The following is a 26,082-nucleotide window of genomic DNA, read 5'->3' as shown; positions in this document are numbered from 1 at the left end:
GGTGACACTAACACACAGGACTCGAGTGTGTTACACAGGCTGTCAGGCGTGGCAGCGTTAGAGCAGGATTTGTGCTGGTTATTAACACGTCCCCATTTTCCGGGTATGGGTGTTGGTTGATTGCAGCCTCAGCTTGGGCAGGGCAGTTGCTTAGGCCAGGAGCACATCTCAGAATGTGCTTTTACCAACCACTCTGTGCAGAGTCATAGGATGGTTTGGGTTGGAAGGGACCTTAAAGATCATTTAGTTCCAACACCTCTGCCACAGACAGGGACACCTTCCACAAAAAAAGTTTGCTCAAAGTCCCATCCAAGCTGGCCTGAAACACTTCCAAGGATGGGGCATCCACAACTCTCGGCAACCTATCCCAGTGCCTCACCACCCTCACAGTGAAGAATTTCTTCCTAACTCATACGAGTACGCTCCCACACCGGGCTCTGGAAAACTAAAAACCCATCGCCACAGGCTTTCCAGGATTTGGGCACCGCTCAGGCTCGCGAGTTCGGCGTGGCTGCAGAAAGCGGCGGAGGGTCTCGGCAGCGGGAGCCCCTCGGTTCCTGCGGCCGGGGGATAAGGGCCAGCAGGGTCAGCAGGACCAAGGATCCGCCGGCTGCCACACCGCCCTGCCCCGGCAGCCGCCGCCCCTCCGCGGCCGCTCCGCGCCTCACTCAGCCCGTGGCACGGCGGGGCCGGTCCGGGCGGCGGCCGGTGGCGTCACAGCGGGGCCCGGCGGGGCCCGCCCCGGCCGGCGCACGGGTCACGTGAGCGGCGGCGGCGGCGTCAGCTGATCGCGGCGCGGCGGCGGCGGCGGCGATGGACTTTCTGCTGGGGAACCCCTTCAGCTCCCCCGTGGGGCAGCGCATCGGTGAGAGCCGCACCCGCGCCCCCCGACCCTCCCCGCGCCCCCTCTCGCCCGTCCGGCCCCGCGCCCCCGGGGGCGTCCGCCGGACCCTTCCGTGGGGAAGCGCCCGCCCCCGCCTCCGCGGCGGGACCAGCAGCGCGCTAACCAATCAGAAGAGCGTTCCGCTCTGAATGACGGGTGCCGCCGGCCAATAGTGGGCGCGCAGCCCGAGGCGGCTCCGTCGGGGGCCCCGCCAGCCAATCGGGGCGCGAGGGGGTCTCGGGGTGGCGAGGTGAAGTTTGCTCTCTTAAAGGGGCCGCAGGCCGGTGGTCCGCGCCACGCCCCCCGGCACCGCAGAGCACCGTGATTGGCTCGGGGCCATTCCCGCCCGCGCCTCTTCGGGGCCTTCGGGGAGCTGCTGATTGGCTGGGCTCCAGCCAGGGCAGCCTATCGCGGCCGGGCGGGAGCGGGGCTCGTGACCCGCGGTGGCACGAGGGGCGGCCGCGGGACGGCGGGGCTGTGGGACGGGGACAGCGGGGCTGTGGGACGGGGATAGCGGGGCTGTGGGACGGGGATAGCGGGGCTGTGGGGACAGCGGGGCTGTGGGACGGGGACAGCGGGGCTGTGGGACGGGGATAGCGGGGCTGTGGGGACAGCGGGGCTGTGGGACGGGGACAGCGGGGCTGTGGGACGGGGATAGCGGGGCTGTGGGGACAGCGGGGCTGTGGGACGGGGATAGCGGGGGCTGCGGGGACAGGGACAGCGGGGGCTGCGGGGACAGGGACAGCGGGGCTGTGGGACGGGGATAGCGGGGGCTGCGGGGCTGCGGGGACAGCGGGGCTGTGGGACAGGGACAGCGGGGGCTGCGGGGACAGCGAGGGCTGCGGGGACAGCGGGGCTGCGGGGACAGCGGGGCTGTGGGACGGGGACAGCAGGGACAGCGGGGCTGCGGGGACAGCGGGGCTGCAGGACGGGGACAGCGGGGGCTGCGGGGACAGCGGGTGCAGGCTGGGCTGGCTCTGGGGCACGCGGCTCACCCTTTCGGACCCATGTCCCTTACCCAAAGGACTCATGCGCTGGGCAGCTGCGGGTGTTTGTGTGCCCCGAGCCTCCCTGCATTGAGCTGTGGGACAAGCGGTGCTTGGCAGGGCCATGCACTGGGTCCTGCAGCAGGAGCTGGTTCACGGCATGGAGCACCAGCTTTGACAATGAACACAGCACCCCCTCTGTGACCTGGCAGGCCCACAGGCACATGGTGTCCCACAGAGCCTGTGCTCAGGGCTGCTCAGGGAACATGGGAGGAGGATGTGGTCGGAGAAAGTGGAGCAGAGATGCTGCAGTTAGAGAGAACAAGACCGTCAACAGCCTTGCTGGTGTCAGACAGTGACGCAGTCTTTAAAATGCTTAGAATGAAGACTCTGTTCCCATGTTGTGTTGCCTAAGGGCCTTCAAGTTGTGCTTGAAGGTTGATGTCCATTTAAACTCTCCACTTGTAAGTTTATGTACTTGGTCACTTTTGCTGTTCGTCACTTGTCAGACCTTTGCTGTGAACATGTGGTCCCACATTCAGTCTTTTTGGTGTGCTTGCATGAGTGAGCAAGTGGCTGCGTCTGCAGTGGGAAGGGAGCAAGTAGCTGCTTTAAGTAATGCTTTTATTATAATGATTTTAGAGGCTATCCTAACGCTGTCCCAAAGTGTGTCAGGGGCACTGTGTTGTGCCACTCTGGTGTTGGGACAGATAGGTGAGATGCATTACAGCCAGGTGGGGGAAGGATCATCAGGAAAGACTTCCTGTTATCAAAATCCTCCAGATGATCTTCAACATACCCCCAGAAGAACATCACATGCTTCATCACACATTCCAGGAGAAGCCATCTCCTGTCCTTTCCTGAATGAATGCTCTTTGTTCCCTCAGTGAGTGTGTCAGATATGCCCTTATGTTTGGGTAGAGGCAATCTGAAGGTTGCTTCACAGATTTTCTGGTCAGTATAGTAACCAGATTGTAACCGGGCTTTGCTTCAATTAAATAAGGGATTCCCAATTAACAAACCAACAGCAAAGAAGAGGAAAAAGAAAAGGTATTTCAAAAGTGTTGTCAGAGAGGAGTTGAGAAGCCTTAGTAGCAGAGGTGTGATAGTAGGGAGATCTTAGTGAATGGGGTTGATTTGGGTTATGGGAGTTCAAAGGAGTGGAGGGAATTACAGCGTGTGAGAAAGGAACTCTGTGGAGGACTTGAAAGGGCTGGTGACTGAAAATATGAATATTTTCTCCTTTTGAACATTGCCTATCAACATCCTGGGGACATGGATAAATGCTATCTTCCCTGCTTAATTTGGGATGCAAACATGACTTACCCAAACTCGTTTGGTAGGTCCGTGGCAGCTGCATGTCCAACCCATGAGCCTGATCACCAAACCTGGACAACGCTGCTGCTCTGGGCTGTCTGCAGAAAGATAATGCTGCGTCCTTGCAAATTATTTGGGCAAAGTCATGTATGCTTGATATAGCTTATGAAGTCTAAAATAGCTTTAGATGAAGGCCAAGGAAGAAAAAAAATAAATCCTCTGTGGCATACTCCAGCAACATTCTCAAATTCCTTCATTAATGTTAATCTAGTAAGACCCATTTATTTTGCTGACTAGGAAAGCAATGCCCAGATAATCTCAGTGATCTGTCACAGAATGAGTCAGTTGCAGAGGAGCAGGTTTCCTAGTTTCTTACTCACAGTTCTGAGATTTAGTCACAAAAGTTGCCTCTGTCTGGTTTTTGCACAGGATGGTGTCTCTTCCTGTGATGTCTCTTCCCAAGTAAGAGGAATACAGACTTACTTGAGTTTTTTAGTTTTTGTTTCTGTTGTGTCGTGGGTTTTTCTAAAATCCAGTGGGAAAATTTCCAAAGAGTGATAAAGCACCATAGTTCACATTCCCCACTCAAAAGGGAAATCCACTGTGTCTCCATCTAGGAGCTAAGAGAAGCTTTTTTCCATTTTCAAAATGGAAAATCTAATTTCAAGGAGGTGAATTCTCTCTGAGTGAGAGAATGGACATGAAACCACCAATGCTCTCTCCTCACCCTGGAAGTCTAAAATAACTAGTAATTATAGCAATACCAAAATGGACAGAGGCAGGTTATTTCAGTGAGTGAGGGCAGGCAAGGCATAGAAGTAACAGTGTAGCACAGAGATGACACAGATTTTTTTATGGATGGGGGTTATTTTAAGCATGAGGACCAGGAAAAGTTGAGACTGTAAAGAGGGAGCAAGTAGGAAAGGCTCCTGGGTGAGGAAGAGAGGCAGATGCAAGACAAGATGCCAAAAAAATGCCCACAACCTTTTGGATCTCACCTTGCAGGTGTTCCTGCACTCCTCTGTGGGCTCTGTGGGTCCCTGTGAGGTTGTGCTTCTCAAAAAGGTATTGCCTTGTCTTCTGTGCCTGCTCTGTCTAGAGGAAAAGGGGCAAAGGCAGCAGTTGAAGAGCCACTTGATTCCTGAGAAATTGAGCTGATTCACAGGAAAGGGGCAGGAGTTCAGAGACACAAATACCCACACCAGTATGTCAGCAAAGTCTGTGTCCATCACCATCCTGGAATTAGGTTTGGAGCTGTATCTCTGGTCTCTCTAGAAAGCACATTGTCCTCTCAGGCTTTGGGGGAAGGATACATCTAAATGGTGAAGTCCTGAAAGAGCTGGTGCTGAAGTTCCCTCAAGGGAAGTAAAAGCATGAGGCTTGTTCAGGATGCTGATTTGGTCCTGTGAGTTTGTGAACTGAAGTTGGGAAAAGGGACTCTTGAATTGCTTTCTGCTGAACCTAAGCTGGCTCATGCAACGAACTGCTGGTGCCCTCAAACACCTGTTGAAATGAGTGAGAAGGTGCTTGATGCTTTGCTGAGGAACTTAGAGCCAGCAAGAAGCACTGCAGGGAACACCGTTTGAAGGCTTTGCTTGGAGGAGGGGCAGAGCATATCACAAGCAAAGGGTTTCTGAGCAGCATCTGGCTGGTTATGGCTGCTCCAGGTCTGGAATGGGGAGCAAAGGGGACAGTACCTTCTGTCCCTGGCTCCTGTACTTCCCCACAATACTGACTGCAGTGCTGGTGGGCTGCTGCAGGGACAGCTGAGTGGGATCCCCAGCCCCACAGTGTGCTCTCCCCTGCCACCAGGGCAGAGACAGTAACCTTGAAAAGAAGCAAAGATGTGAAATGTATTCATAACACAAAGCCCCTTTGTGCCAGTTATGCCAAGCTGGGAGTTCTTCATTATCTGACGGTTCCAAATAACTTTTATCACCTAGCTGCAGTCAGCAGGAGCACATCAAATGCCATGCAGGAAAAGAGCTGATGCTCTGGTTCAACCCGTACCACAGTCCTCCGCAGTTCTGGGTCGACCTGAGCAATTTGTGAGGCAGCAGACTGGAATCAGACAAACCCCAATGCTGTCACACCCGGGGAGCCGGACTGGCTGCCAAAACAATGTGGCTTTGGAGCGGCCCCGTGAAGGGCCTCCTGTACATTCAGCGGCCAGTTGGTTTGGGGCTTGGAGGGGGACGGCACTCGCAGGCTCGCAGTAACCTCTGCCAGGGGAATTCTCTGCTGCAGGTCAGGCTCAGCTGGTAACACACAGAAGTAGATGCTGCCTGATGAGTCCCACCAGGCAGAGTGCTGGGCGTGTGGCAGTGCCCTGCCTCCTGTGCTCGCTCTTTTTAGGGACTTGTCGCTGTCCCCAGCCATCCCGGGCTCAGATTTCATGCGGAGCAGACAGCTCATGTGCTAATTACAGCTCATGAAATGGGGCCAGCCACTCTGATCCTTCATGTGACTAATGAATTAGACTTTGTTTCCTCCCCTTCTGCAGGCTTTACAGAAGGGTAAAGTTCAGGATTTTGGAGAAAACTCCGTATCTTACTAGGCTTGGACAGTCCCTTACTGCTTGGAAGAGGGCAAGGATGATTAGAAGGGCATTAACTCCAGCTCTCCCAATGGCAGCTAGGCCAGGCCTTAATTTGTACTGGGTAAATTCAAGCGTTTTGTCCTTGGAATTGCCTCAGGGTCACATTCCTGTTTTCCATATGCTCTAATACTACTCTTCCAGCTTTGTATTTTGTGAGCCTGTGTTGAGTTCATGACAGATTTTCTGCTTTCCTACAGCTGTCCCTTGATGAGTGTATGAACTGGGGTGACAGTAGCAGGATGACCACTGTCTTGTGGGGTAGCAGCGGGGCAGGGTGTGTCACTTCTGAGGAAGCCCAGTTTTCCCCTAAGTGGCCAGCCAGGTGAAGGAGCACACATGGTTTATTTGCATTCCTCTCTGAAAAGCAAACCCGCTGCTTGACCTTGGCAGGATTGGTGCATTTAGAGGGAAAGGGTGGTGGGGAGCAGGTTACAGCGTGCCACCAAACACTTGGAAGTGAGGGAAGGGTGTTTGCAGATTCAAATCATGTTCGTGTACAATGCAAAGGAAGGTTGGGGAGATTTGAACAGCAAGGATTGATGGTTAAACACAGGTTTTACTTTTTCCTTTGTTTCATCTGTAGCTCAGAGCTTCCAAGCAAGCTCAGCCCTGTTCCTGAGTTGTGGGTTTTTCCTTCCATGTGCAGTGAGAAGAGTGGATGTAAACTTCCCTTTCAGCAGAGCAACCCCTGTGTAATGGATTTCTGTGATTTCATTGCCAGTGGCAGTAAACAATGCAGGGAAATTTCTGGCTTGTTCAAACCATCATGTGTCATGAGCAAGGGATCCCAGGGAAGAGCGCAAGTGAGGGGTGACTTTGTAACCACATGAGCCAAACCCATCACACTGACCTGACCTGCAACCTGTCTGCCAGCAAGGCTGGTGTCCCAGGGAAGGAGGAAACCTGGAGCTCTGACATTGTACTGAGTACTGATCCCAAAGGAGCCCCAATGGAAAACATTTTCCCTCATGTTACCACAGTTTCCCCCATTGACTGGTACATGCCCTGGTGCAGCAGACATGCCCATTGCCCTGGTTGTATTCTCTACCACAGCCCCCAGTCCAATGCTTCCTCCTGTGCCTTACTGAGGAGGCTTGGATCTGCCCGAGATCAGAATCCCTATGTAAAGTTAATACTCAGAGTGACAAAAGTTTACCTGAATCAAGGAGCTTTAAGGCTATTCCAATAATAGCCAGACCTTCAGAAAAGAGGAAAAGTATCAAGAACATTCTGCCACTCTCCTTCCCTTGTCTGCCCTCTTTCATCTGGCTGTGGCCACAATGTCATCAGCGTAATCACTGTGTAATCAATACATTCTGTCGCCAACAGAAAAGGTGGTGGCTGGATTGTGATAAGATGCAGATAGCCTCACACTGTGGTGTGCAATCTGTGGGAGGGACACGTGTGTAAGAGGCTGCATTGCACAGTGGTGTGAACAGCTCTGTTCCTGACCCTTAACAGGTCATGATGGATGTGCTTACCCAGGCAGGAATTAAAAACTCATGTTCCTGTGTTACGGCCTTATCCCATTACTGTGTGAATGGGCATTTAATTTCATTCCCACACAGGGATCATTAGCTGCTGGGTCAAAGGCAGAAAAAGGCAGCTCTGCAGAGGAAGGACCTCTCAAAAGGGGTAGAGGACCCACAGCAGCAAGGGACAGCCCCAGATTTTGCAGGGACAGCAGTTTTGAAAATGCAGGCACTTCTATAAGTACCTCGCTGGGACTGAGCTCTCCTGAAGAGCACCTGGTAAGTGCTAAACTGGTCTGACCAGTTTTAATTCTCTTGCCCCAGTGCTAAGTCAAGTGTTTTGTAGGATGAGAGAGATGGAAAGGATGGGGTTTGTCCTTTGCATGCCATTTGCTGCGTCTCTGTGTTTCCCTGTGGTCTCGGGAGTGCCTCGGTCCTGCTGGCCCCGCTGGCAGTTCTCTTTCCCCCAGCTACTGGTGGTGTCCCTGAAGGCATCAGTCGGTGGCATGGCTAGGACTGAGACATGGATGATTACAGGGTGGAGACACTGGTGCTCCCAGTAATAGCTGCTCATTTCCCAAATCTCTGCCTTGAATAAATAACATCAAGGCTGACTGAGGAATTCCTAATTAAAGGGGACACAATCAAAGCTGAAACAATATTGCTTCAACTTCAGCCTGCAGTTTGCTTCTGCCCACAATCCCTAAAGGCCAGAAGTTCAGGGGAGAGGTGTAAATGTTAAACAAGGGAATGCTCTGCTTATGGTTTTCTATGTTTGCCTGTTTATTTTTATAGAGCTGGTATACAAAAGAAAGGGGAGTTGATTCTTTTGTTTCCTTATATGGTACAAATCAATTATTGGTGCTACTGGCATTAGATCCATATCAGCGTGAGTGGGCCGAACTCACAGCTTCTGGCCTTGCAGTAACAAAGCAAATAAGCCCCCTTTTCCCCAGCTCTGGAGCTGAAGTCATGCTGAGCCCCTTCGCTTCGTGTGCAGAACACCTGAGATCACACAGAGTGTTTGTGTGTCGGTATTGTCGGATGCCATGGGCAGCCACCATCCCAGCCATGTCCTCTGCCGTGGTGACACCTAGTGGGGAGCACTTGGTGACCTGGAATTTGCATATGGATTAGCTTCCTTGCATGTTGTAGTGGCAGCCAGGGAGAAACAGGCTGGGGTCTGGGGTCTTGTGAGAGGTTAACTTAAGAGTGCCAGGGCTGCTCTTTACCCTGTCTTGGTTTCTGTTTTCCAGAGAGAGCTACCGATGGGTCCCTGCGGAGTGAGGACTGGGCTCTCAACATGGAGATCTGTGATATCATTAACGAGACTGAAGAAGGGTAAGGCAGCTGGCAAGGGTCCATATCCAGTGGCAGGTCCTTGCACTGCCTGTAACACCACATCCCTAGGCTGCAGTGGTAGCGTGCACTGGTGGAGGTAATAAGCTAGGCTTCCCAACAATCCCTGAGACAAGGCTCTGCCAGGAGACCTAGAGACATAGCAAAGCTGTCAGACCACATATTAGATGCTTCTCTATAATCTTGGTGAGTGCTAGGAGCCATTGAAACAGGCCTTCAGGGTCCCCAGACAACCCTCTGTTCAAGCCAGGCTGCCTCCCATCTCCAAAAGGCATATTTGCATTTCTTCTACTTTGATTTATTCCCTCTTCCTACCCTTCTCTTTCTCTCCTCTGGGAATGTAAAAATCTAAAGGCTGGTGACTGAGGAGAGGGGAAAATCTCAGGCTGCTATTCAGTCGTCTCATTGTGTCAGTCTTTCTTAGGTTTCTTCTCTGGTATTTTCATGTACAGTCACTCAAACACACACAAAGTGGGTGGGGGGAGCTCTTGTCTCCCTCTCCCTGCAGGGAGATGTTCATCAATCTGCCAGACTTGTTAACTCTGGAGCTGGGGATTTGCCAGTGAATTCAAGGGAGAATGCTCCTTCTCACAGTGGAGATGTCAAGAGCAGCATGTAGAAAGGAAGGTGCTACATGGAATAAAACATGTAGGTCTCACTCCTGCTGTCCTACCCCACAGTGATGTTGACAGAGGATTAGCAAGCCCAGTTTTCAGCTTCACAGTTGTATGGAAACAAAGTCAAACATCTCTACTTACAGATCTGCCACCGCTCCCTTTTCCACTATCCCCACGGTGCAAAGACACCTGTCGCTGTTCACAGTTCTCAGGCCTGAGCTGTGGCCACTTGTTTCAGATTTGGACACCTGATAACACAGCTTGACAGGCTCTCCCATTGCCCTGCTAATGCCCATCCATTGACACCATGCTGCCCCATAGCCCAATACACTCCTGCCCTCCTCACTGCCTCAGTGTCTCCACCCCACTTTTCTCCTCCAGCACTGCTGCTCTTCCAGCTCAGCTTCTCTTCCTGTGCTCTGCTAGAGCATGTTGGTTCATTTGTGCCCTCTTAAGACCACAGTGGTCTGAGACCATGGTGTTTCTCCCCTCTGGGAATGGTTAATGAGGCCCTGCTATGCTGTTGCTCTCATACCCACCTGCAATATAGGCAAGATTTTGCCACTGCATCTCCCCTGCGGCTTTTGAGCCTCCTTGTCTCCAGGGAAATGTTAAACATCTCTTTGAGCAACACAGGAATTGCCACAGCTTGCTTCTCCTTCCTGTTTCTAACCCATGCCAAGCTTTTCTGTGATCTCCTCCTCTTCAGTCTCTCTGCCATGGCATTTTGCTCTATCCCCAGCAAGTGTGATTCTAGCATTGTTTTTACTCTGTTCTCTCTTGTGTCCTAAACACCTTGAGCTGTTTCAGATGTCAGTAAAGAGGCCTCCAACTTCAGTAACAGCGCTCAGGGACATGGTTTAGTGTTGGACTTTGCAGTGTTAGGTTTATGGTTGGACTTGATAACCTTAGAAGGTCTTTTCCAACCTAAATGGTTCTAGGATCAGCCAATCACTCCTCTTGCAGAACTACAAGCAGAAGCTGCTTTACCAGTCACTGCTTCAAGCCATCCTGAAAACATGGTGAGGGACACCTGCTGAGTATGAGGCATCCAGAACCAGTGGCTGTTTTTCTTTGCCTTAACCTTCTGATGATCTTCCTTCATCTTATTTCTCCTTCAGGCCCAAAGATGCCTTCCGAGCCATTAAGAAGAGAATTGTAGGGAATAAGAACTTCCATGAAGTTATGCTGGCTTTGACGGTGAGTGGTCAGGGCTCTTTCTCTGCTCTATGATACCCTGCTGTAAAGCTGAGTGCTGAACACAAGTTTTAGCACACACGCTGAACAGACACATGTACCTAAAGCCAACAAGTCTAACAGGTAGGCAGAGAAGGCTCCAGCTAATGCTTCATTGCCTTTGAAGGTCCTGGAGACCTGCGTCAAGAACTGCGGCCATCGCTTCCACATCCTTGTGTCCAGCCAGGACTTTGTAGAAGGTGTCCTGGTGAGAACAATCCTGCCAAAGAACAATCCACCTGCCATAGTGCACGACAAGGTGCTGACCCTCATCCAGGTGAGCCAAGAAGTGTGAGCATCTGCACCAGTCCAGAGAGTGTGTGTCTTTGGGTGTCTGTACAGAAAGTTGTTGTATGTGGTGATGGGCTGTACTGTCTCCTTCTCCCCAGTCCTGGGCAGATGCCTTCCGCAGCTCTCCGGACTTGACTGGTGTTGTTGCTGTCTATGAAGACCTGAGAAGGAAGGGCCTGGAGTTCCCCATGACTGATCTGGACATGCTGTCACCCATCCACACACCACAGAGGGTATGGGAGTATTGCTGAAGAGAAGAATGTTGGGCAGCTGCCATTCTGGAGCAATGAGGGGATTTCAGGATCTCTGTCTTGCATTTAGAGGGTTTTTGGGTGGTGAGAAGCTCCAGGACAGCAAAGAGCTGTTGAAAACAGATGGGGAGTTGCCATCAATATTTCTCCTCTAGTTGCACTGCCCTGTCAAGTGTGAGTGTCTAACATCTCCTTCTCTCTGTCACCTTCCCCACTTTTGTCTGTAGACTGTGTATAGCTCCAACTCTCAATCTGGACAGAACTCACCCACAGTCAACTCGCCTCAGCAGATGGAGTCCATCCTCCACCCTGTCACCCTGCCCCCCGGGAGAGGCACATCCAGCGACGCGCCCATCACGCCCACACCAGAGCAGGTGAGCTGGACACAAGTCCCAGGATGTTGCTGACTCTTCCTGTGTTTGAGGCTATTTTACAAACACTGTTGTGGGATTGCAGTCCTGGTCCTGCCCCAGTCTCTGTCTTCAAGGAGTTGTTCCTCTAAAGCATAGTCCTTCGAGAGCTCCCCAGAGCTCCATTGTGGTCACAGTGATGAACTGGGATACTGCAACCATAGAGTGGTTGTGTTTTCCTAAGACAGGGCTGCTTGCAGGTAGAGGAAAGTTCTCCTGGCTATAGGGAAGTGGGGAGCTGAGACATGATGCCTCCTTATCATCTTTGTTTATCTTGCCTCACTGCTTACTTTATATGAATCAACCCTGTCTGGCTATGTGGTTTCCAAAGGCTAGGGCTTCCTCACTTGTTTCCCCATCCTCTTTTCTCCTTCCTCACCCTGACTTCATATGATACCATGTTCAGCACCAAACCTCCAGCTGTCGGTATTTTGCATTCCCTTGCAGAACAGAGGGTAGAAACTGTTCTAAAGAGGCTCATTAGCAGCTTGTAAACCAGAGGAATAAAGCTTCAACTGCACACTTAGCTGAGGCTCTCCTGTTGAATGGGAATTAATTTTTTTCCCCTCTCGTACACCACTTTGGAAATTAAACTATTTAAATGGCTACCACACGGGGGCTGTTAGCTGAGGAGAGATTTGAATCATAACAGCAGCCTGTGCTGGCTATTAAAAATCAAAGGCTAGTGTCCAAAGATCCCAGGTGAGGGCCTGGCATCTGTTACCAGCAAATGAATTTGATGGTAAGTAATGAAGGGGTTTCCTGTTGGGAGCTCCTGAGAGCTAAAATGAATGGTGACAAACAAATTCCCCAGTGGCTGTTCCTCCAGCTCTGTGAACATGCATACATATGTGGTGCCATTCCCTGCCATTCAGAGCTACCTTAGCTGCTTCCCCCGCCTTCCCTGGTGGAGCTGTCATTTCGCTTTGCTTTTGCAGATCGGGAAGCTGCGCAGAGAACTGGAAGTGGTGAATGGGAACACAAAGGTTATGTCGGAGATGTTGACGGAGCTGGTGCCATCCCAGGCTGAGCCTTCTGACCTGGAGCTGCTGCAAGTAAGGAACACGCGGCAGGGGTGGAGGGCTGGCACATGAAGCACAATGACTGGATGGACTGAGGCTCGATGCATGCCAGAGGAAGGACTGGACAGTTTAGTGTGGGGCTTTATCAGGGAGTGAAGGGATAAGGGAAACACAGGGAAGGTAGAGTTTCAATGGTGGATGGAAATTGCACTACCGAGGTTGGAATCATCTCACATGGGAATCATCTCACATGGGTAGTTGCCAAGGGCCTTTCTTTCTGGGTGATGTGTTACACTAAAGGCATACAATTATTCCATGTAAAGCTCAGACTCAATTTACCTCTCACACCAATATTTGTTGCCCATCAACAGTTCCTGATAGATCCCAGCAGCCTCTGAGGTCTGTGTTCCAGACAGACTTCTAGATTTGTGAGTGCTCAGCCGTAGCGTGACCTTTGTGGTAAATTGCCCTGCTTTGAACAGGAGCTGAATCGGACATGCAGAGCCATGCAGCAGCGAGTCCTGGAGCTGATTCCCCGTGTCCTCCACGAGCAACTCACCGAGGAGCTGCTCCTCATCAATGACAACCTCAATAACGTGTTTCTACGCCATGAAAGGTACCTCTCTCCTCCCTTCTCTTCCCTGCTCTCCCTCAAGAGTTCACTACCCTTGAAGGCTGCCTAGCCCACCCTTTTGATCTGCCCATGAGTATAATACTCGAGACATATCAGTCTGTATCATCCATCCTTGAGAACAAAGCCTGTTCTCAGTTTTTGCTGACTAATTCCTGTCCCTTCAAAACTGCTGTGTAAGTTCCTGACGGGATATAAAGATATCCCTTGGCATAACCCAGAGGAAGGAAGCAACTGCATGGAAAGAGCTGGTTTTCTAGCTCTGAGGCAGATGGGGACAGAAAGAAATTGCCCAGGTGGGATCAGCACTCCTTTTTTTTTTTTCCTTCTATTTCAACAAACACATCTCTGCTAGAATGAAGTCTGGGGAGTTCATCCCCAGATAAACTGTATGGAGAGCTGTTGGTTAGGAGTAACTCTGGAGGATCCTAAGCAGCTTTCTCACACCACCTCTCAGGAGACATCAACTCTCTGGGTCTTGTTGGGGTGTCTTGAGGGGAAATTGGGCCCTGAGCCATGATTCCCCTTTCCTAGTGGGTAGGAAAGGGCAGACTGTGCCAAGTCTTACAAGAAATCTCCTGGGCTGTGGGTGAATGAGCCCACACTACTGAAATGCATCCTGTCATCTTTCTTGCAGGTTTGAGCGACTTCGGACAGGACAGCCTGTTAAGGTAACTCGGAGCAACTGCCCCTCTGTGCAGCTTGGTTTACATCCTGCAGGTCCAGCAGTGCCCTGCTGACTTGGAGGGAGGTTCAGTCTGCCCCACTTAGAAATGGTGGGCTTTGCTGTCCCAGCCAGGCTGCACCAGACCACCTGATGTGTGGGACACCCCAGTTCCCACTGCAAGCCTCTCCTGCCCTGCCCAACGAGCAAGAGCAGAGCAGAGCAGCAGTTATGTTTATTAGTGAGATTCCAATTCCCATATAAACCTTCTCTGAGCACTACCCTGTCCTCTGAACCAGCATCTACCCTACTTATTGACATCCAGCAGAGCTGGGAGGCTGGCTACCATGGCATATCCTGCCCTGGGACACTATTCCCAGCCAGTTCTCTGGTCACTGTCCCTCTTCTCCATCTTCACAGCTGATACCTTTTAATGAGTGCAGAAGGGCTTTCCTCTCCAGTATCAATGAGCTAGGATTGTAGGGTCAGGATGTCCAAGCTTCAGAAACTCTCCACCATCTTCTTTTTTCTTCCTACAAAGGCACCAAATGAGGCAGAGAACAGCTTGATTGACCTGGCACCCAGTACTCCTTCAGCACTGAAACAGCCTGAAGTCACCAGCAACCTTTCCTCTCAGCTGGCTGGAATGAGTATGTTGCCATGTGGTTTTCCCCTCAGTCTTTCTCCTGTGCTGCTTTGAAAATCCTTTCCTGCCCTTGAATCATCTCCCAAAATTATTTAGTCAGATTCATAGAGTAACCTAGAGAAATGCCCTGTGTTTTCAACTAATAAACTCATGAAGAAGCTTGTATATGCCCCAGGGCACTCAAGCAGATGTTTTGGTGTTCTCACCTCACATTGTGCAGGAGGTGGCCGTGGACCTCAGCATTAGTGTGTGGCTAAGGACCTTGCCTTCCAGAAGGATCGGGGATAAAGTTGCTCTCTCTCCAATGCCTGGCAGCATTGCCTGCTTACCTCTCTTGCTGTGTGGTGTCAGGCTGACCACTGAGGTCTGGGAGAAGCAGAGCAGCTGAAGCTATGCTGCAAAGGCAGCCATGAGCATCTTGGGCTCAGGACCCAGGATTTGACAGGTTGTTTACTCAAGAAGCCTGGGGGATCCTGGAGGTTCTTCAAGATATACCAACAGCCTACACAGTACTGCCTGGATGCAGTTGCAGAAAATTGGCACAAGACTGTTTTTACAGACAAGCCAGCTAAGATATTTTTCAAGTCACCTTTTTTTCAGGTGATGCCTGAGTCACAATAATCCACTCATCTGTCTCAGAGGCATTTGCCCAGAAGCACAGGTTATTTTCTTCCACAGGTTATGGAGCAATTACCTCCAGTGTTGTCTAAGATGGTCAGGAACATCTAGCCTTCAGCATCCGTAAATTGATGCTGCTGCTGTCTGAAACTGAGCCAAAAGTATCTACTGAGGAGGCAAAGAAACTGCTTCTGTTACTTCACCCACGACACTGCCCACATGAACAGACTGTGCTGCAGCTGAGGAGCAGGATGGAGGAGTGGGCCTAGAGCAGTTTAGCCCGTTCTGATGATAGCTTCCCATCCAGCACTCTCCAAGCCTACAGTCCTCTGTTTGCTGCTCTGTGCTGCCTGCTGACCCTTCTCTCTCTCCCACAGACCTAGGCTCAAGCAGTGTAAGTGCAGGGCTGCACTCCCTCGACACTTCTGGCAAGCTGGAAGAAGACTTTGACATGTTTGCCCTGACCCGTGGCAGCTCGCTGGCTGAGCAGCGCAGAGGGTGAGTGGAGCAGCTCACTCTGTCCTGTCCTGTCCTGCCTTCTTGCAAAGGATGAGGGCTCAGGGTAAATGGGGCCATGACCCCAACCAGCAGCACTTCCTGGGAGACAGGAGGATGCAACAGAAATGCACTCTTCACATGCACAGTGTTTGTAGGATGAGCTCTGTGCTCCCAGTCCTTTTTCCTGCTGCCAACATCTCCCCTTCACAGTGTCCTCCTGGGTATGGGGAGAAGGAATTGGTGAGCATGTGAGCATTGCAGTGCCACATGTTCTGGAAGATTCAGTGTCTGGGGATGAAGGTGTGGAGTGGGACTGTCTCAGTTTTCTTGTCTGCCTCTTAACTCATGTGCCCTGACAGGGGTAGTGTTGAATTTGGGAATTGCCAAGTACTGATTCAGCCTAGCAGACAGAGTATTGAGCTGGAGTGCAGGAAGAGTGCAGTCAGTTGTGCCTTGCAAGAGGGCACTCTCCTGTGCCTCAGCTTCCCCATTGGCAAGTGGGACTGATGTTTCTTCATCCATGGTGTGTTTGAAACCTCCTGGTGTAAAACACTAAGAGTTGGGTCTCCATAGAACTGGATGAACTGAAGAGGTCTTCTCCACTGCAGAGTGGATTCCCAAACCCTTGTTCTAGAGGAGATGACAAGAGCTGTGCTGACCAGATCCCCTGGGTTTAGAGACTGTGGCTGATCTCATACTGCTTTGCCTGTCAGTGCCATTCACTGCTCTCCATTGAGTACCAAGCAGTAGAGCCCAGGGGCACATCACTACCTCCAGCCCTCCAAGACCTGTGCTCCTGCATTCCTGCAGCCACTGGAGTGCCTTGTTCTGCAGCTGGCCAGTAGCAAGTTAAGGTCTCTTACACATGTCAAGTTAAGGTCTCTTAACCACATCTCCTTCCATTCCTCTGCCTCAGACTGCTTCTGGTAAACATGGTGGGGAAACCCATGGCCTACACATGACTTCATGTGTTTTGTCCCTGGGTTTCCCCACCGCTTTTACTGTGGGTTGTGCTGCCTGAGATCAGAGACAGTCCAGCACAAAAACAGTTGTATCAACAGCACCCTATCTGGGGCTGAAACTGGAGCCACTGGTATGTGCTCAGTGCTGGAGATGTGCACAGAGGTGGAATTGTATCCTCTCTGCTGTAGCGCAGTCCTTAACAGGCTGAGGTTTATGATCTCTGCACAAGTAACAAGGCATCTTCTATTTATTCCTCACTGCCCTTCATCTGCCTGAACTTGCACTCCTGCCAGGTAATCTCTGGTGGCTCAGGCTTCACATTTCACTCACAAGTGTCTGCTCTCAGTGTCTCCCTCCACTTGAACAGACTCATTGCCCTGCAGCTCCCGAACAGGACGTGCTGGCAGAGCCTCTGGGGTTTGTTCCTGACCCTCCCCAGGGTGGGTCAGGCTTTATGTGTATCTCAGTGAACCAGTGCTTGAGGCACTTCAAGCCTTTCCTGCCATTCTTCCTCATCAGTGGCATGATAGCAGCGCTGTACTTCATCCTGGATGCCATTGTCCACAGCGGCCCCTTCACTGATGAGCACTTCTTTGAGAAGTTTGAGCGGCGGTGGCCCAAGCCCCTGGCCTCCAACAAAACCAGCTCCACTTGATGTTCTGCTGGATCTGTGGAAAGGGGCCTGGGAGCAGCTGGAGAGGAAACTTGTGGAAAGTTTCTGTGAAAGGCTTCATTTTCCTAGCATGGACAGTTTTCCCCACTCGGCATGGATCAAATGGTGACGTGTGGCATTGTCATGTGTAGTAGCAGTCTAGAGGGGGCACAGGAATGGGATGAGGGAAATTATGGGTGAGATGTGTCTGTGTGTGGAATGGTGTGTTTGGAGGCCTGGAAGCAACATGAGGCTCTTCTGATCATCCAGTCCCACCTATATAGAATAGGCCAGTGAGCCTCTGCCACCATCATTTCTCGAGTGGTATTAGTTAAAGAGATGTTTTTGAGCTGTTTGTGTCTATGAAGAGAGATGAGTATGTAGGGGCTTGTTGCTCAAATCCTTTCTAAAATATCTGTAATATTCTGGTCAGTCTGTGTTAGTTTTCTCTCTGTATATTCCACCCCAAAGAAGGTAAATGTTGTGGTTAATGCACCTAGCTGTAAGTCTATGTCTCAGTTTTCATATGAGTCCTTGTCATTCTTCTGTCACTGTGCCAGGGCTGTCCTGTTGGATCCCACAGTGCTGTTCCAGTGAGTAGATTAGTCTGTTTTGTGGTGGGCTATGCCTTTAATAAGGGTTTTGCACACCTTTCTAGATGCTCTTGGGAGCAGAAAGATGAGGCATGAAAAGTTGTGCAGTCAGAGAACTGAATATTATGTTTAGGAGTTTTCCTGCTCTTCACTCTCAGGCCTCTCATCAGCCTGTGTTTTGTCTCACTTTTTGCTTCCAGGGTAAAGTATGAAGACCCCCAAGCCACCAAAGGCCTCGCTGGTGCCCTGGATGCCCGGCAGCAGAACACGGGAGCGGTAAGTGGCCACAGCTTTTAGTGCATCACCAGGAATGGGAGCAACCTCCTGGCTCACCAAGGCAGTAAGTGTGCTGTCTGTTTGGAAAAAGTCAAGTAACTCCCACTCTCCACCAACCTGCATTTCCTAGCTGGGCTACATACCTCATTCTTTAAAGCCCTGAGGTGAGGAGCTATGGAAGGTCTGGGGTTGCCTGAAGGATGTCCTTCCCCGGGGAAATTTCCACCTGGAAATGTATGTTTTATTCCTCTTCAGCAAATTTCCAAGTCCAGTTGCCTTCTCTCAGCAATCAGAGAAGTAGGCCACCAGTATTAGTATATTCTTTCCCCCACGCCAAACCCACTGCCTCCCCTCTCCCTCACACTGCAATGCAGACTCTCTCTCATCCAGGGGGAGTCTGGTGCCTCTAGTGATGGAGCCCAGCTGACAAAGTGGATGATGCGTCAAGGAATGGTGAGATCTGAGGTTGTGGAGCACCAGCAGGGAGGAAGGACGCTGGGGCTCTGGCACAGAAGTGTCACTGGCACAGCACATGAGGATGCACAGCAGACATCAGCAGATACTGCTAACTGAAATGAAGCAGCCCTGGGCTGGGCCAGTAGTGGAGACCAGGTTTGGGAAGGAAACAGGCAGTGTGTCAGTCCTTCCTCAAGTGAACATTTGTGTAGGAAAAAATCCTAAGAGCTCTGAGGCCAAGAGAGCATGTGCCACTCTGAGCTAGAGGATGGCCTGTTTTGGGATGCGTGTCTGAAGCAGAGGCAATAGGTGGTGGCATCATGAGGGCAGCTGCTGCCATTCGTTGTCCTTGCAGTCTCTCCTCCTTAACATGAAGTGCCTCATTTGAAGGAATACGCATTCCGACTTTACCCTGTTGAAGGCCTCTTCCTATAGCTAGTGATTGAGCTTTCAGGAGGTTGAATTTGGTCTTTTGGCAGCAGGAATTCCTGCAATTGTATTCCCACAGGCACACAGAGGCTTTGACAGCTCCTGGGTCTGAAGCTTGTTAGCCTGTCTTCCTGTAATGGGCACTGCCCAGACTGATGTCTGCTCTAGGAAGTTTCCCCACATGCTGTACAGTTGGCTTGAATGCACTTCTACCCCAGAGAGATCCTCTCTGGGTAGGCAAAGCCAGTTTGCTTTGAAACTTCCCTAATCTCACACATCCTCTTCTGTTCCCATTCATCCATCTGCCAGCTGTGATAACTATCTGCGCTTGCTCCCTGGTTTGGGAAAATCTGCCTGTCTTTGGTACAAAGGCGTTGCTCTTTTTCTTGGTCTCGGTGTTTTCCTGAGGGCAAGGGAGCTATATATATTAGAAAACTAATAAATAAGTTCCCACAAGTACTCTCTCATGCTTCTGCTTGGAGAGCCTCTAGCAAGGGCTGCTTCTTGCTCAGCTTTGTTCAGGAGCTCATGACTGGAAAAAAGGATCTGGGGTTTTGAATCAGATTTTGTTTCTTTCAAGGTTATCTCTGTCCACTAGGAATATGTCTCTTTTCTGTTTAAATTGATCAGGGACATTAATTCTTCTGAGCTAGCCTCATCCCTACTGGAAGTAAAATTTACTTTAACTGTAGATGACTTTCTCTTTGATGGGTCTGTTTCAGTAGTTTGGTGTGATGTCAAATCCTGCTGTGGTCCATGATCCTACCAGGGAATCAGTTCTTGGCAGGTGTCTTTCCCCTTTATTGTGCTGCCAGACCTGGCACCTCTAATGTCTTCAGCATTTCAGATTTTGACTGTCACTGGTTTGTAGAAGGGAGAAGGTGTAGAAAAATGCATGTCTCTTGTTCTCTGGCCGCCTAACACAAGCAGCCAATATCCACCTAGTGGGTCCTCACCAAAAAGCAAAGTCTGGTCCAGTCCTAATACCCCAAAGCCAACCACCAAACCACAGATGCTTTTAATGGCATGTATCCTGGAAACTGCGTGTCTGGGCATGGATGGGGCAGAGGAAGCAGGTAAGCAATGGCACCGGTAGCTGGGAGAGCTTTGCAGTGGCACTGGCTGGATTTGGATGGGCCTGAGCTGACTGAACAGTGGAACGAAAGGGTGAGCTTGTGAGTTGGGCTTTCTTTTTGCATAGTGGATTTACTGGAACATCCTCTATTTTCTTGGCCTCATCACCCCTTTTTTTCTGCCCCAGGTACCAGTTCCTCAAGCCAATTTCATGGAAGACATAGAAAAGTGGCTCTCCACTGACGTGGTAAGTGAGGGGCTGCTTTCCTGGAGCCAGCAGTCCTGCTGGAGTTGTCTGTGGGCTGGATTTCAGGCAGTGTGTAACAGTGCTGGCATTGCTGAATGTGTGGCACAGGCTGCTGGGAGGGATCACGAAAGGAAAAGCCAAGGACACAGAATTTGGGATACCACAACAGTACAATCAGCCTTCTGGGAGACATAGCTAATGAACTGAGGCTCAGGGTCCCTCTAACATGTCTGTACTGTGGAAGTGGGGGCAGCACTATCCTGTCTCTCCATGTGCAAAGAATCACATCTGTGAGATGCCTTTACCTACCTTCCTTCTAACCATGCCCTTCTCCTTCTTCTTTAGGGCGAATCAGAGGATGCAAAAGGTGTCACCAGTGAAGGTAAGGTTGGTGCCAGCCAACCCTCTTCTTTAACTGTTCCTGGCAGCACCTTAGCTCTTCCACAAACCTCCCTCCTTGCTAATGCTCTGCTCTTCTCTTGCCCTCAGAGTTTGACAAATTTCTGGAAGAGCGAGCGAAAGTTGCGGACCGCCTCCCCACTTTGTCCAGCTCCTCAGCAGGGACGTCTGTGTCCCCTCCTGCTGCCAGCCATCATCGGAAGCAAGCAAAGGAAGATGATGCTATGTTTGCCTTGTGAATGCTATGGACCGGTGTGCTGTGGAGCAAGAGGCTGTGTGTGCTGTTTTGCTTGCCTCCAACCAGGGGCCAGCAGAGGAAGGACTCTGTCCCCTTCCTCCATTCTCTTCCTGTTTCACCTTTGAGTTATTTTTATTTTTAAGCTGCTTTCAGACTTCAGATAATCTTTGTTGTGTTTAGGGATATCATACAATAGACTTCTGAAGGGAGGGGGTCAAAGCTGCTAGAGAATGTGGGAGTTCAGTGGGCTTTTTATGGTACAGTGTGGACAAAGCAGAAGCTCCGGAAGAAGCTCCTTCATCCTAGTCTCCAGTGAGGTAGTTAGAGATCTTGGCCAAGAAACAGGAGAGGCTGCAGTCTGCTGCTGAAATCATTCCTGCCTGCCTCTTTCCTCACCCCTCTCCTAGAATGTATCTCCAGCCCTCTGCCTGCCAGTGTTAGACTGGAAAGCACAGGGATGTGAAGCATTACCGGTGGCCAAGGAGGAACACTAATGGTAGAGGAACCCTGTTGCTCTAATCTCTCTTTCACAAGTGCTTGTGGTATGCAACACCTTCCCACTCACAACCCCTTCTCTTCCTCTTCCTCGCCTTCCTTTCCCCATCAGTTTATTCAGAATCCTACCCACAGCTCAGATGTTTCCACTGCATGACAGCCAGTCATCTAAGCCCTTGGCAGCACCCAGGACTGCAAGCGGTACCCCAGGCTGAAGGGACTGTCTCCCACGGGGTAGGATGTGCCTTCAGCAAACTATTTGCAGTTAATTTAATTCTCCATTATCATATTTTTCTCCCAATGTGATCCTACCTCCCTCTCTCACTTCCACTGATGCCTTCCACCACATTGTGCCGTGGTGTGGGAAGTCTCTCTGAGCCAGGCCAATGCGACAGACTCCCTCAGGGTGGCTGTGTGTGCTGGGGTCACAGAGCTGCATCCCCTTAAAGCAGGAGGCCCTTCCATCAGCATGTGGGAACGTGCTGTTGCTGTAGAAGCTTGTTCAGCTGGTGAGCACAGAGGGGAAGCGAGACATCAGTCATTTCATGCCAGAAAAGCAGCCCTGCAGCAGCCAGAAGCTCCTCTGCACATGGGGAGAAAAACTCTCCTGAGCAAACTGCACATGCTGCCCAGTTGTAAATGAAAGCCAGGGAGGAGGGTGCCAAGCTCAGGGCTCCTGCTCGTGGGATTTCTTGTTGAGCGTGGGAGAGTTGTCTTTTTTTACTGCACATTAAAGGAGCAAAGACTTGAGTCTCCCTTGAAGATACGATGTATGCTGTCAGTGCTGGTGTGCGGAGGGGAGGATGCTGTGGGGAGAAGAGGGATGAAACCATGCAGCCACATTTGCTCTCCATGAAAAGGCAAGGGCACTGGTGCTGAGAGGAGAATATCATGGGGGCTGAGGGTGCTGGGAGTCAAGGGAGGTGCTCCCTGCTTTTTACCACAGTCTTGTGGGGAGGTGATTACAGCCCATCTCAAAACAGCAAGAGGGCAAGCTACCTCCTCTCCCTTCCCTCTCTGCCTTGTGGCCAGATCTGAATACCCACCTTGCAGCCCATAAGTCACTTATAAAGACATGCAAGAAATACAGTTGCTACTAAAGGGCCCTCTGGTATCCACAGGACATCCTCAGTTGTCCCTATGCTACCTCTCCCATGTCCAGCTGAGTGGGAGCTGTGGGAAGGATTCTTAAAAGGAGGTTAAGTGGATTTGAAAATGTCATCTGAAGAAAGGGAAAAGGGCCAAGTGGCTGAGGTTCCCCTGCTGGAGCACGTGCAGGAGAGGAAGCAAGAGCAGGGTCATGATGGAACACAGGCTGGTTTTGGAACTGTGAGGCTGGAAGGGCTTCCAGAGCAAGCAAGGCCCAAGCCCTCTAGCCAGTGCCTGGCCTCAGGCTGCCTGGCTCAGCTGGGAAGGAAGGGCTTCTGGTGCCCAGTCAGTGTTTCTGCAGGGTACCAGGCTGTTCACACTGGTGATGCTTTAACACTGGTTCATGCCTCAGCTGGCACTGAAAGCTCTCAGTGCCTCCAGCTACCTCGGAGCACTGCCTGCAACTTTCCCAAAAGGAGAGATGAAGACATCCCTGAATGGATATCCTGAGTATGGGGAGTTCAAACTCCTCCTTACTGCCTCTGGGATGCCCTGAGTCCACCTCAGGATAAAGCCCCCATCTTCACCCTCACCTTGTTTTTAATTCCCCAAACAGCTGGCACAGGACCTGGCAAATCTAAGAGGGAACTGTCCCCAAGGAAGACTTGAGTGCAGGAGAAATGGGTTGCTGCTATTTTCATCGAGGGGCAAACAGATGGAAAGGGTTTTCGGTGTCTGCCAAGTGAGGTCAGTTTGAATCGATGGCCAACAGGTGAAAATTCAGAGTGCTGCTTGCGGCCCCCAGGGTGAGCCTGTCCCCTCCCCACAGTGCTTTTCACTGAGATTTATCCGACAGGGACAATGTATCTCTTCTTCAAGTAACTGAAAATATGAAGAATGGGGATGAAGGCATGGAAAGATTCCAAATTAGTATGGTCGTACTGTTATAGATTATACCAATAATAGCTTGAATAATTTTGCAAGGTTTCTTTTCAGAAGCGAAAGGAAAAAAACCCTGCTAGTTCTGCAAGAGATCATTTCAAATAGAGGTTGAGCACTTTGCATTGGCAAAAACTGCTTCATGATTGCAAAAAAAAAAAAAAAAAAAAAAAAAAAAAAGACAGCACTGCAAGGAATTATTCTAAATGCCTTTCCCTTTTTAAAAGTTTTCTGATGTTGTTGAAGAAAGAACAGCGCTGCCTGCTCGCTCTGACCACCAGATGGCTGTGGTCCCTCGCACACCCAGCCCGGGCTTCCCGATTGCAGAGACAGCCCCTCCCTTGGCAGTGACCTGCTTAGCAGGCTCTGCCGCCCCCGGGGACAGAAAAAAAACCAAGTTTTTCCTTATTCTAGTATTTCACTGCAACCATCAGCCCTGTGCAGACTCGCACAACTACCACTCCAGAACATGCATCCACGTGTTGTGACTGCACGGAGGACGGGAAGGGGTGCTTGTAATCTGCCTAAGCATCCATTAATAGCCACACTGGGAACAGGATCTTGACCTGGACAGATATTTTGCGTGACCCAGAACAGCTGTTGCTATGCCAGATGAAGAAAGACATAACTTCCTTGTACTGGGTCAGAGTTGCTCCACATCTCTAAAAACTAAATATATGCTAAAAGTTAATGAGAATTTCCGTGATGTTTGGGTAGCGTGATACTTGGAGTGCCAGCATCACATTCATAGAGGCAAAAAATTACGTTTCTCTTTTACCAACCACTAACCTCCAAATAGTACATTAATTTTTCTAAAGGGCGGTAACAAAAATATGTCCTGATTTCCCACGGCATTGTCTCACAAAGTCAGCACAGAAATGTCCAAAGCCAGTACACTGGGAGGGCTGTTCTCCATTCCACAGGACTTTCATATTGCTTTGCCATGTCAAAACTTCCTCAAAGCTTCCTCCCTTCACAAAATGAGAATAAAGCCACTTCCCCTTTCCTTCAGATTACTGTTGGTGCTGCTAAGAGTGGATGAAGTGGGAAGGGTATGGTGGGAACCCAGTGGGTAGCAGAGAGGTGGGTTGTGAGGAAGGACAACATTTCTGTAGGTAACTCATTTTTATCTGTGTAGGTGGCATAAACAAACGGAAGCACAAGAAGAGATGAAAGAGGCCAAAAGGAAAAAAAAAAAAAAAAGAGGGAGGGAGGATAGGAAAATGTATAAAATGAGAAGAAAAGTGCCTGCCCCAGTGCTCGGGATCAAGGGAACAGAGATGGTCATTGACAGGATGACTCCCCATGAGTACAAGTTTGCTGCAGTGCTGTCTCCAGCAGCCTTCCTGCAGGGCTGGACATTGGCCCTTACCAGGAGTCCTCGGACGGGGTATGCAGGGGTGCTACACTGTGCAACAGTGAGCCTGGGGGCTCAGTCCCGGCAGGGAGGCTGCCAGGGAGAGGGGCTCTGCAGCAGGGATTTTCTCGGGGGGATCAGGAATTCCCTCCCAGCACAGGAAAGCTACATGTGCCTGTATCCAGGCACTTGTTTTCCTGGCCAATCTCGGCAGCAAAGCGTGGATCAGGCACGAAGCAAATCTCCAGCAGGGTGAGGCAAGGACACAGCTTTCCTGTGGTTTTAAGGGGGTCTCTTTCACCAGCACACAGTGGTAGGAGAATCTGTGTTTAGAAAAGTTGCTGCAAGGCACTTCAGTGGTATTTTTAGCTGCTTGGCCCAAAAAAAAAAAAAAAAAAAAAAAAAAAAAAAAAAAAAAAAAGCTTAAATACCAGATCAGTTTCAGAGAGAGAGGGGGGTGCCAATTTCTCTGAGCTGTTTTGCAGCCTTAGTCCAAAAAGGAAAAAAAAGAAAAAGAAAAGAAGAAAAGCCAGTGGGTGATCTGCCAGCAGTGCCCTGCTGCCCCTGGGCAGGGACATGTTTTGTCACACCATGAACCATCAAGTCCAGCAGGGCAGTCACGGGGTGGCTCACCCCATACCAGGCACCTTCAGTCTCACCGTTTGCCGAGCACCTTTGGTCCCTCTCTGTCTCTGCCAGACCACACCCAGCAGCTGAACACTACAATCCAAATCCCAAGTCACCTTGTTAATGATTATTTAGCCAAAGAGCTACCGCCACGGCCTTGAGGTCCTGCTGTACCCAGCACTGCTTAGGAGAAGGGCTGAGCCCAAAGCCCTGGTTCGTCGGTGCCTGGGATTCTAGGGAATGCATCCCCCCAAAAAGGGGGATGTTCTGGCTCTCTTGCCGTAGGGGCTGCATTCCGTATGCTCCATCGTGCACAGGCCTCTCCAATGCTGAGCCCACTGTGCCATAAACTAAGGACTTTGAAGAAATATCGGCCCTTTCTAACCCTTCTTTGGCTTATTTCTCCTCGTCAGCATGTACCTGTCACCCTCTCAAAAGACAGCAGCTCGGTGGGGTAAATGAGGTCCTGCCTGCTTGCCCTGGAGCGATCTTTGGTAATGAGCGAAGGAGAGGGCACAGGCTATGCCACAGATACCTTACGTGGCCTTGAGTAAGTCACTTAAATTTGGCACATCCTAAATGCCAGTCTCAAAAATGGCTTCGTTCCCACACATGGTTCCTTGGTTTGCAGTTTTCCACCAGCACAAGTGAAAGCTGGGTGCCCATCCGGCCCCCGAGTGTTCCCATGCCTTGACTGCCCCCGTATGGAGCACGGACTGTCCCGGTCCCACAGCAGACGGCCACAGGA

The 26,082-nt window shown here is 50.7% G+C and overlaps 1 protein-coding gene across 1 annotated transcript; it reads left to right on the top strand.

The window, feature by feature from the left end:
- Positions 1–748: 748 nt before the first annotated feature.
- Positions 749–24,361, top strand: TOM1 (target of myb1 membrane trafficking protein). The gene is made up of 15 exons (XM_069002918.1): positions 749–865; positions 8,514–8,598; positions 10,355–10,433; positions 10,597–10,746; positions 10,859–10,993; positions 11,239–11,385; positions 12,360–12,476; positions 12,926–13,059; positions 13,712–13,745; positions 14,280–14,388; positions 15,380–15,500; positions 17,909–17,984; positions 20,131–20,190; positions 20,536–20,572; positions 20,680–24,361. Exons 1-15 carry the CDS (start codon positions 814–816, stop codon positions 20,826–20,828), a joined length of 1,485 nt encoding a protein of 494 aa, XP_068859019.1. The 5' UTR covers positions 749–813; the 3' UTR covers positions 20,829–24,361.
- Positions 24,362–26,082: the final 1,721 nt, after the last annotated feature.

This window comes from Aphelocoma coerulescens, chromosome 1A (genome assembly GCF_041296385.1).
Source record: "Aphelocoma coerulescens isolate FSJ_1873_10779 chromosome 1A, UR_Acoe_1.0, whole genome shotgun sequence".
Lineage (NCBI taxonomy): Eukaryota > Metazoa > Chordata > Aves > Passeriformes > Corvidae > Aphelocoma > Aphelocoma coerulescens.
The sequence above is the reverse complement of the archived record's forward strand: the minus strand, read 5'-3'. Positions and strand labels throughout refer to the sequence as shown.

Bases quoted from the DNA above. Each gene is read 5' to 3' on its own strand.
- TOM1 (XM_069002918.1), top strand. From the start codon at position 814: ATGGACTTTCTGCTGGGGAACCCCTTCAGCTCCCCCGTGGGGCAGCGC. The intron at 13,746-14,279 runs GTAACTCGGAGC...CTTCCTACAAAG, and splicing joins GGACAGGACAGCCTGTTAAG to GCACCAAATGAGGCAGAGAA. The intron at 20,191-20,535 runs GTAAGTGAGGGG...CTTCTTCTTTAG, and splicing joins AGTGGCTCTCCACTGACGTG to GGCGAATCAGAGGATGCAAA.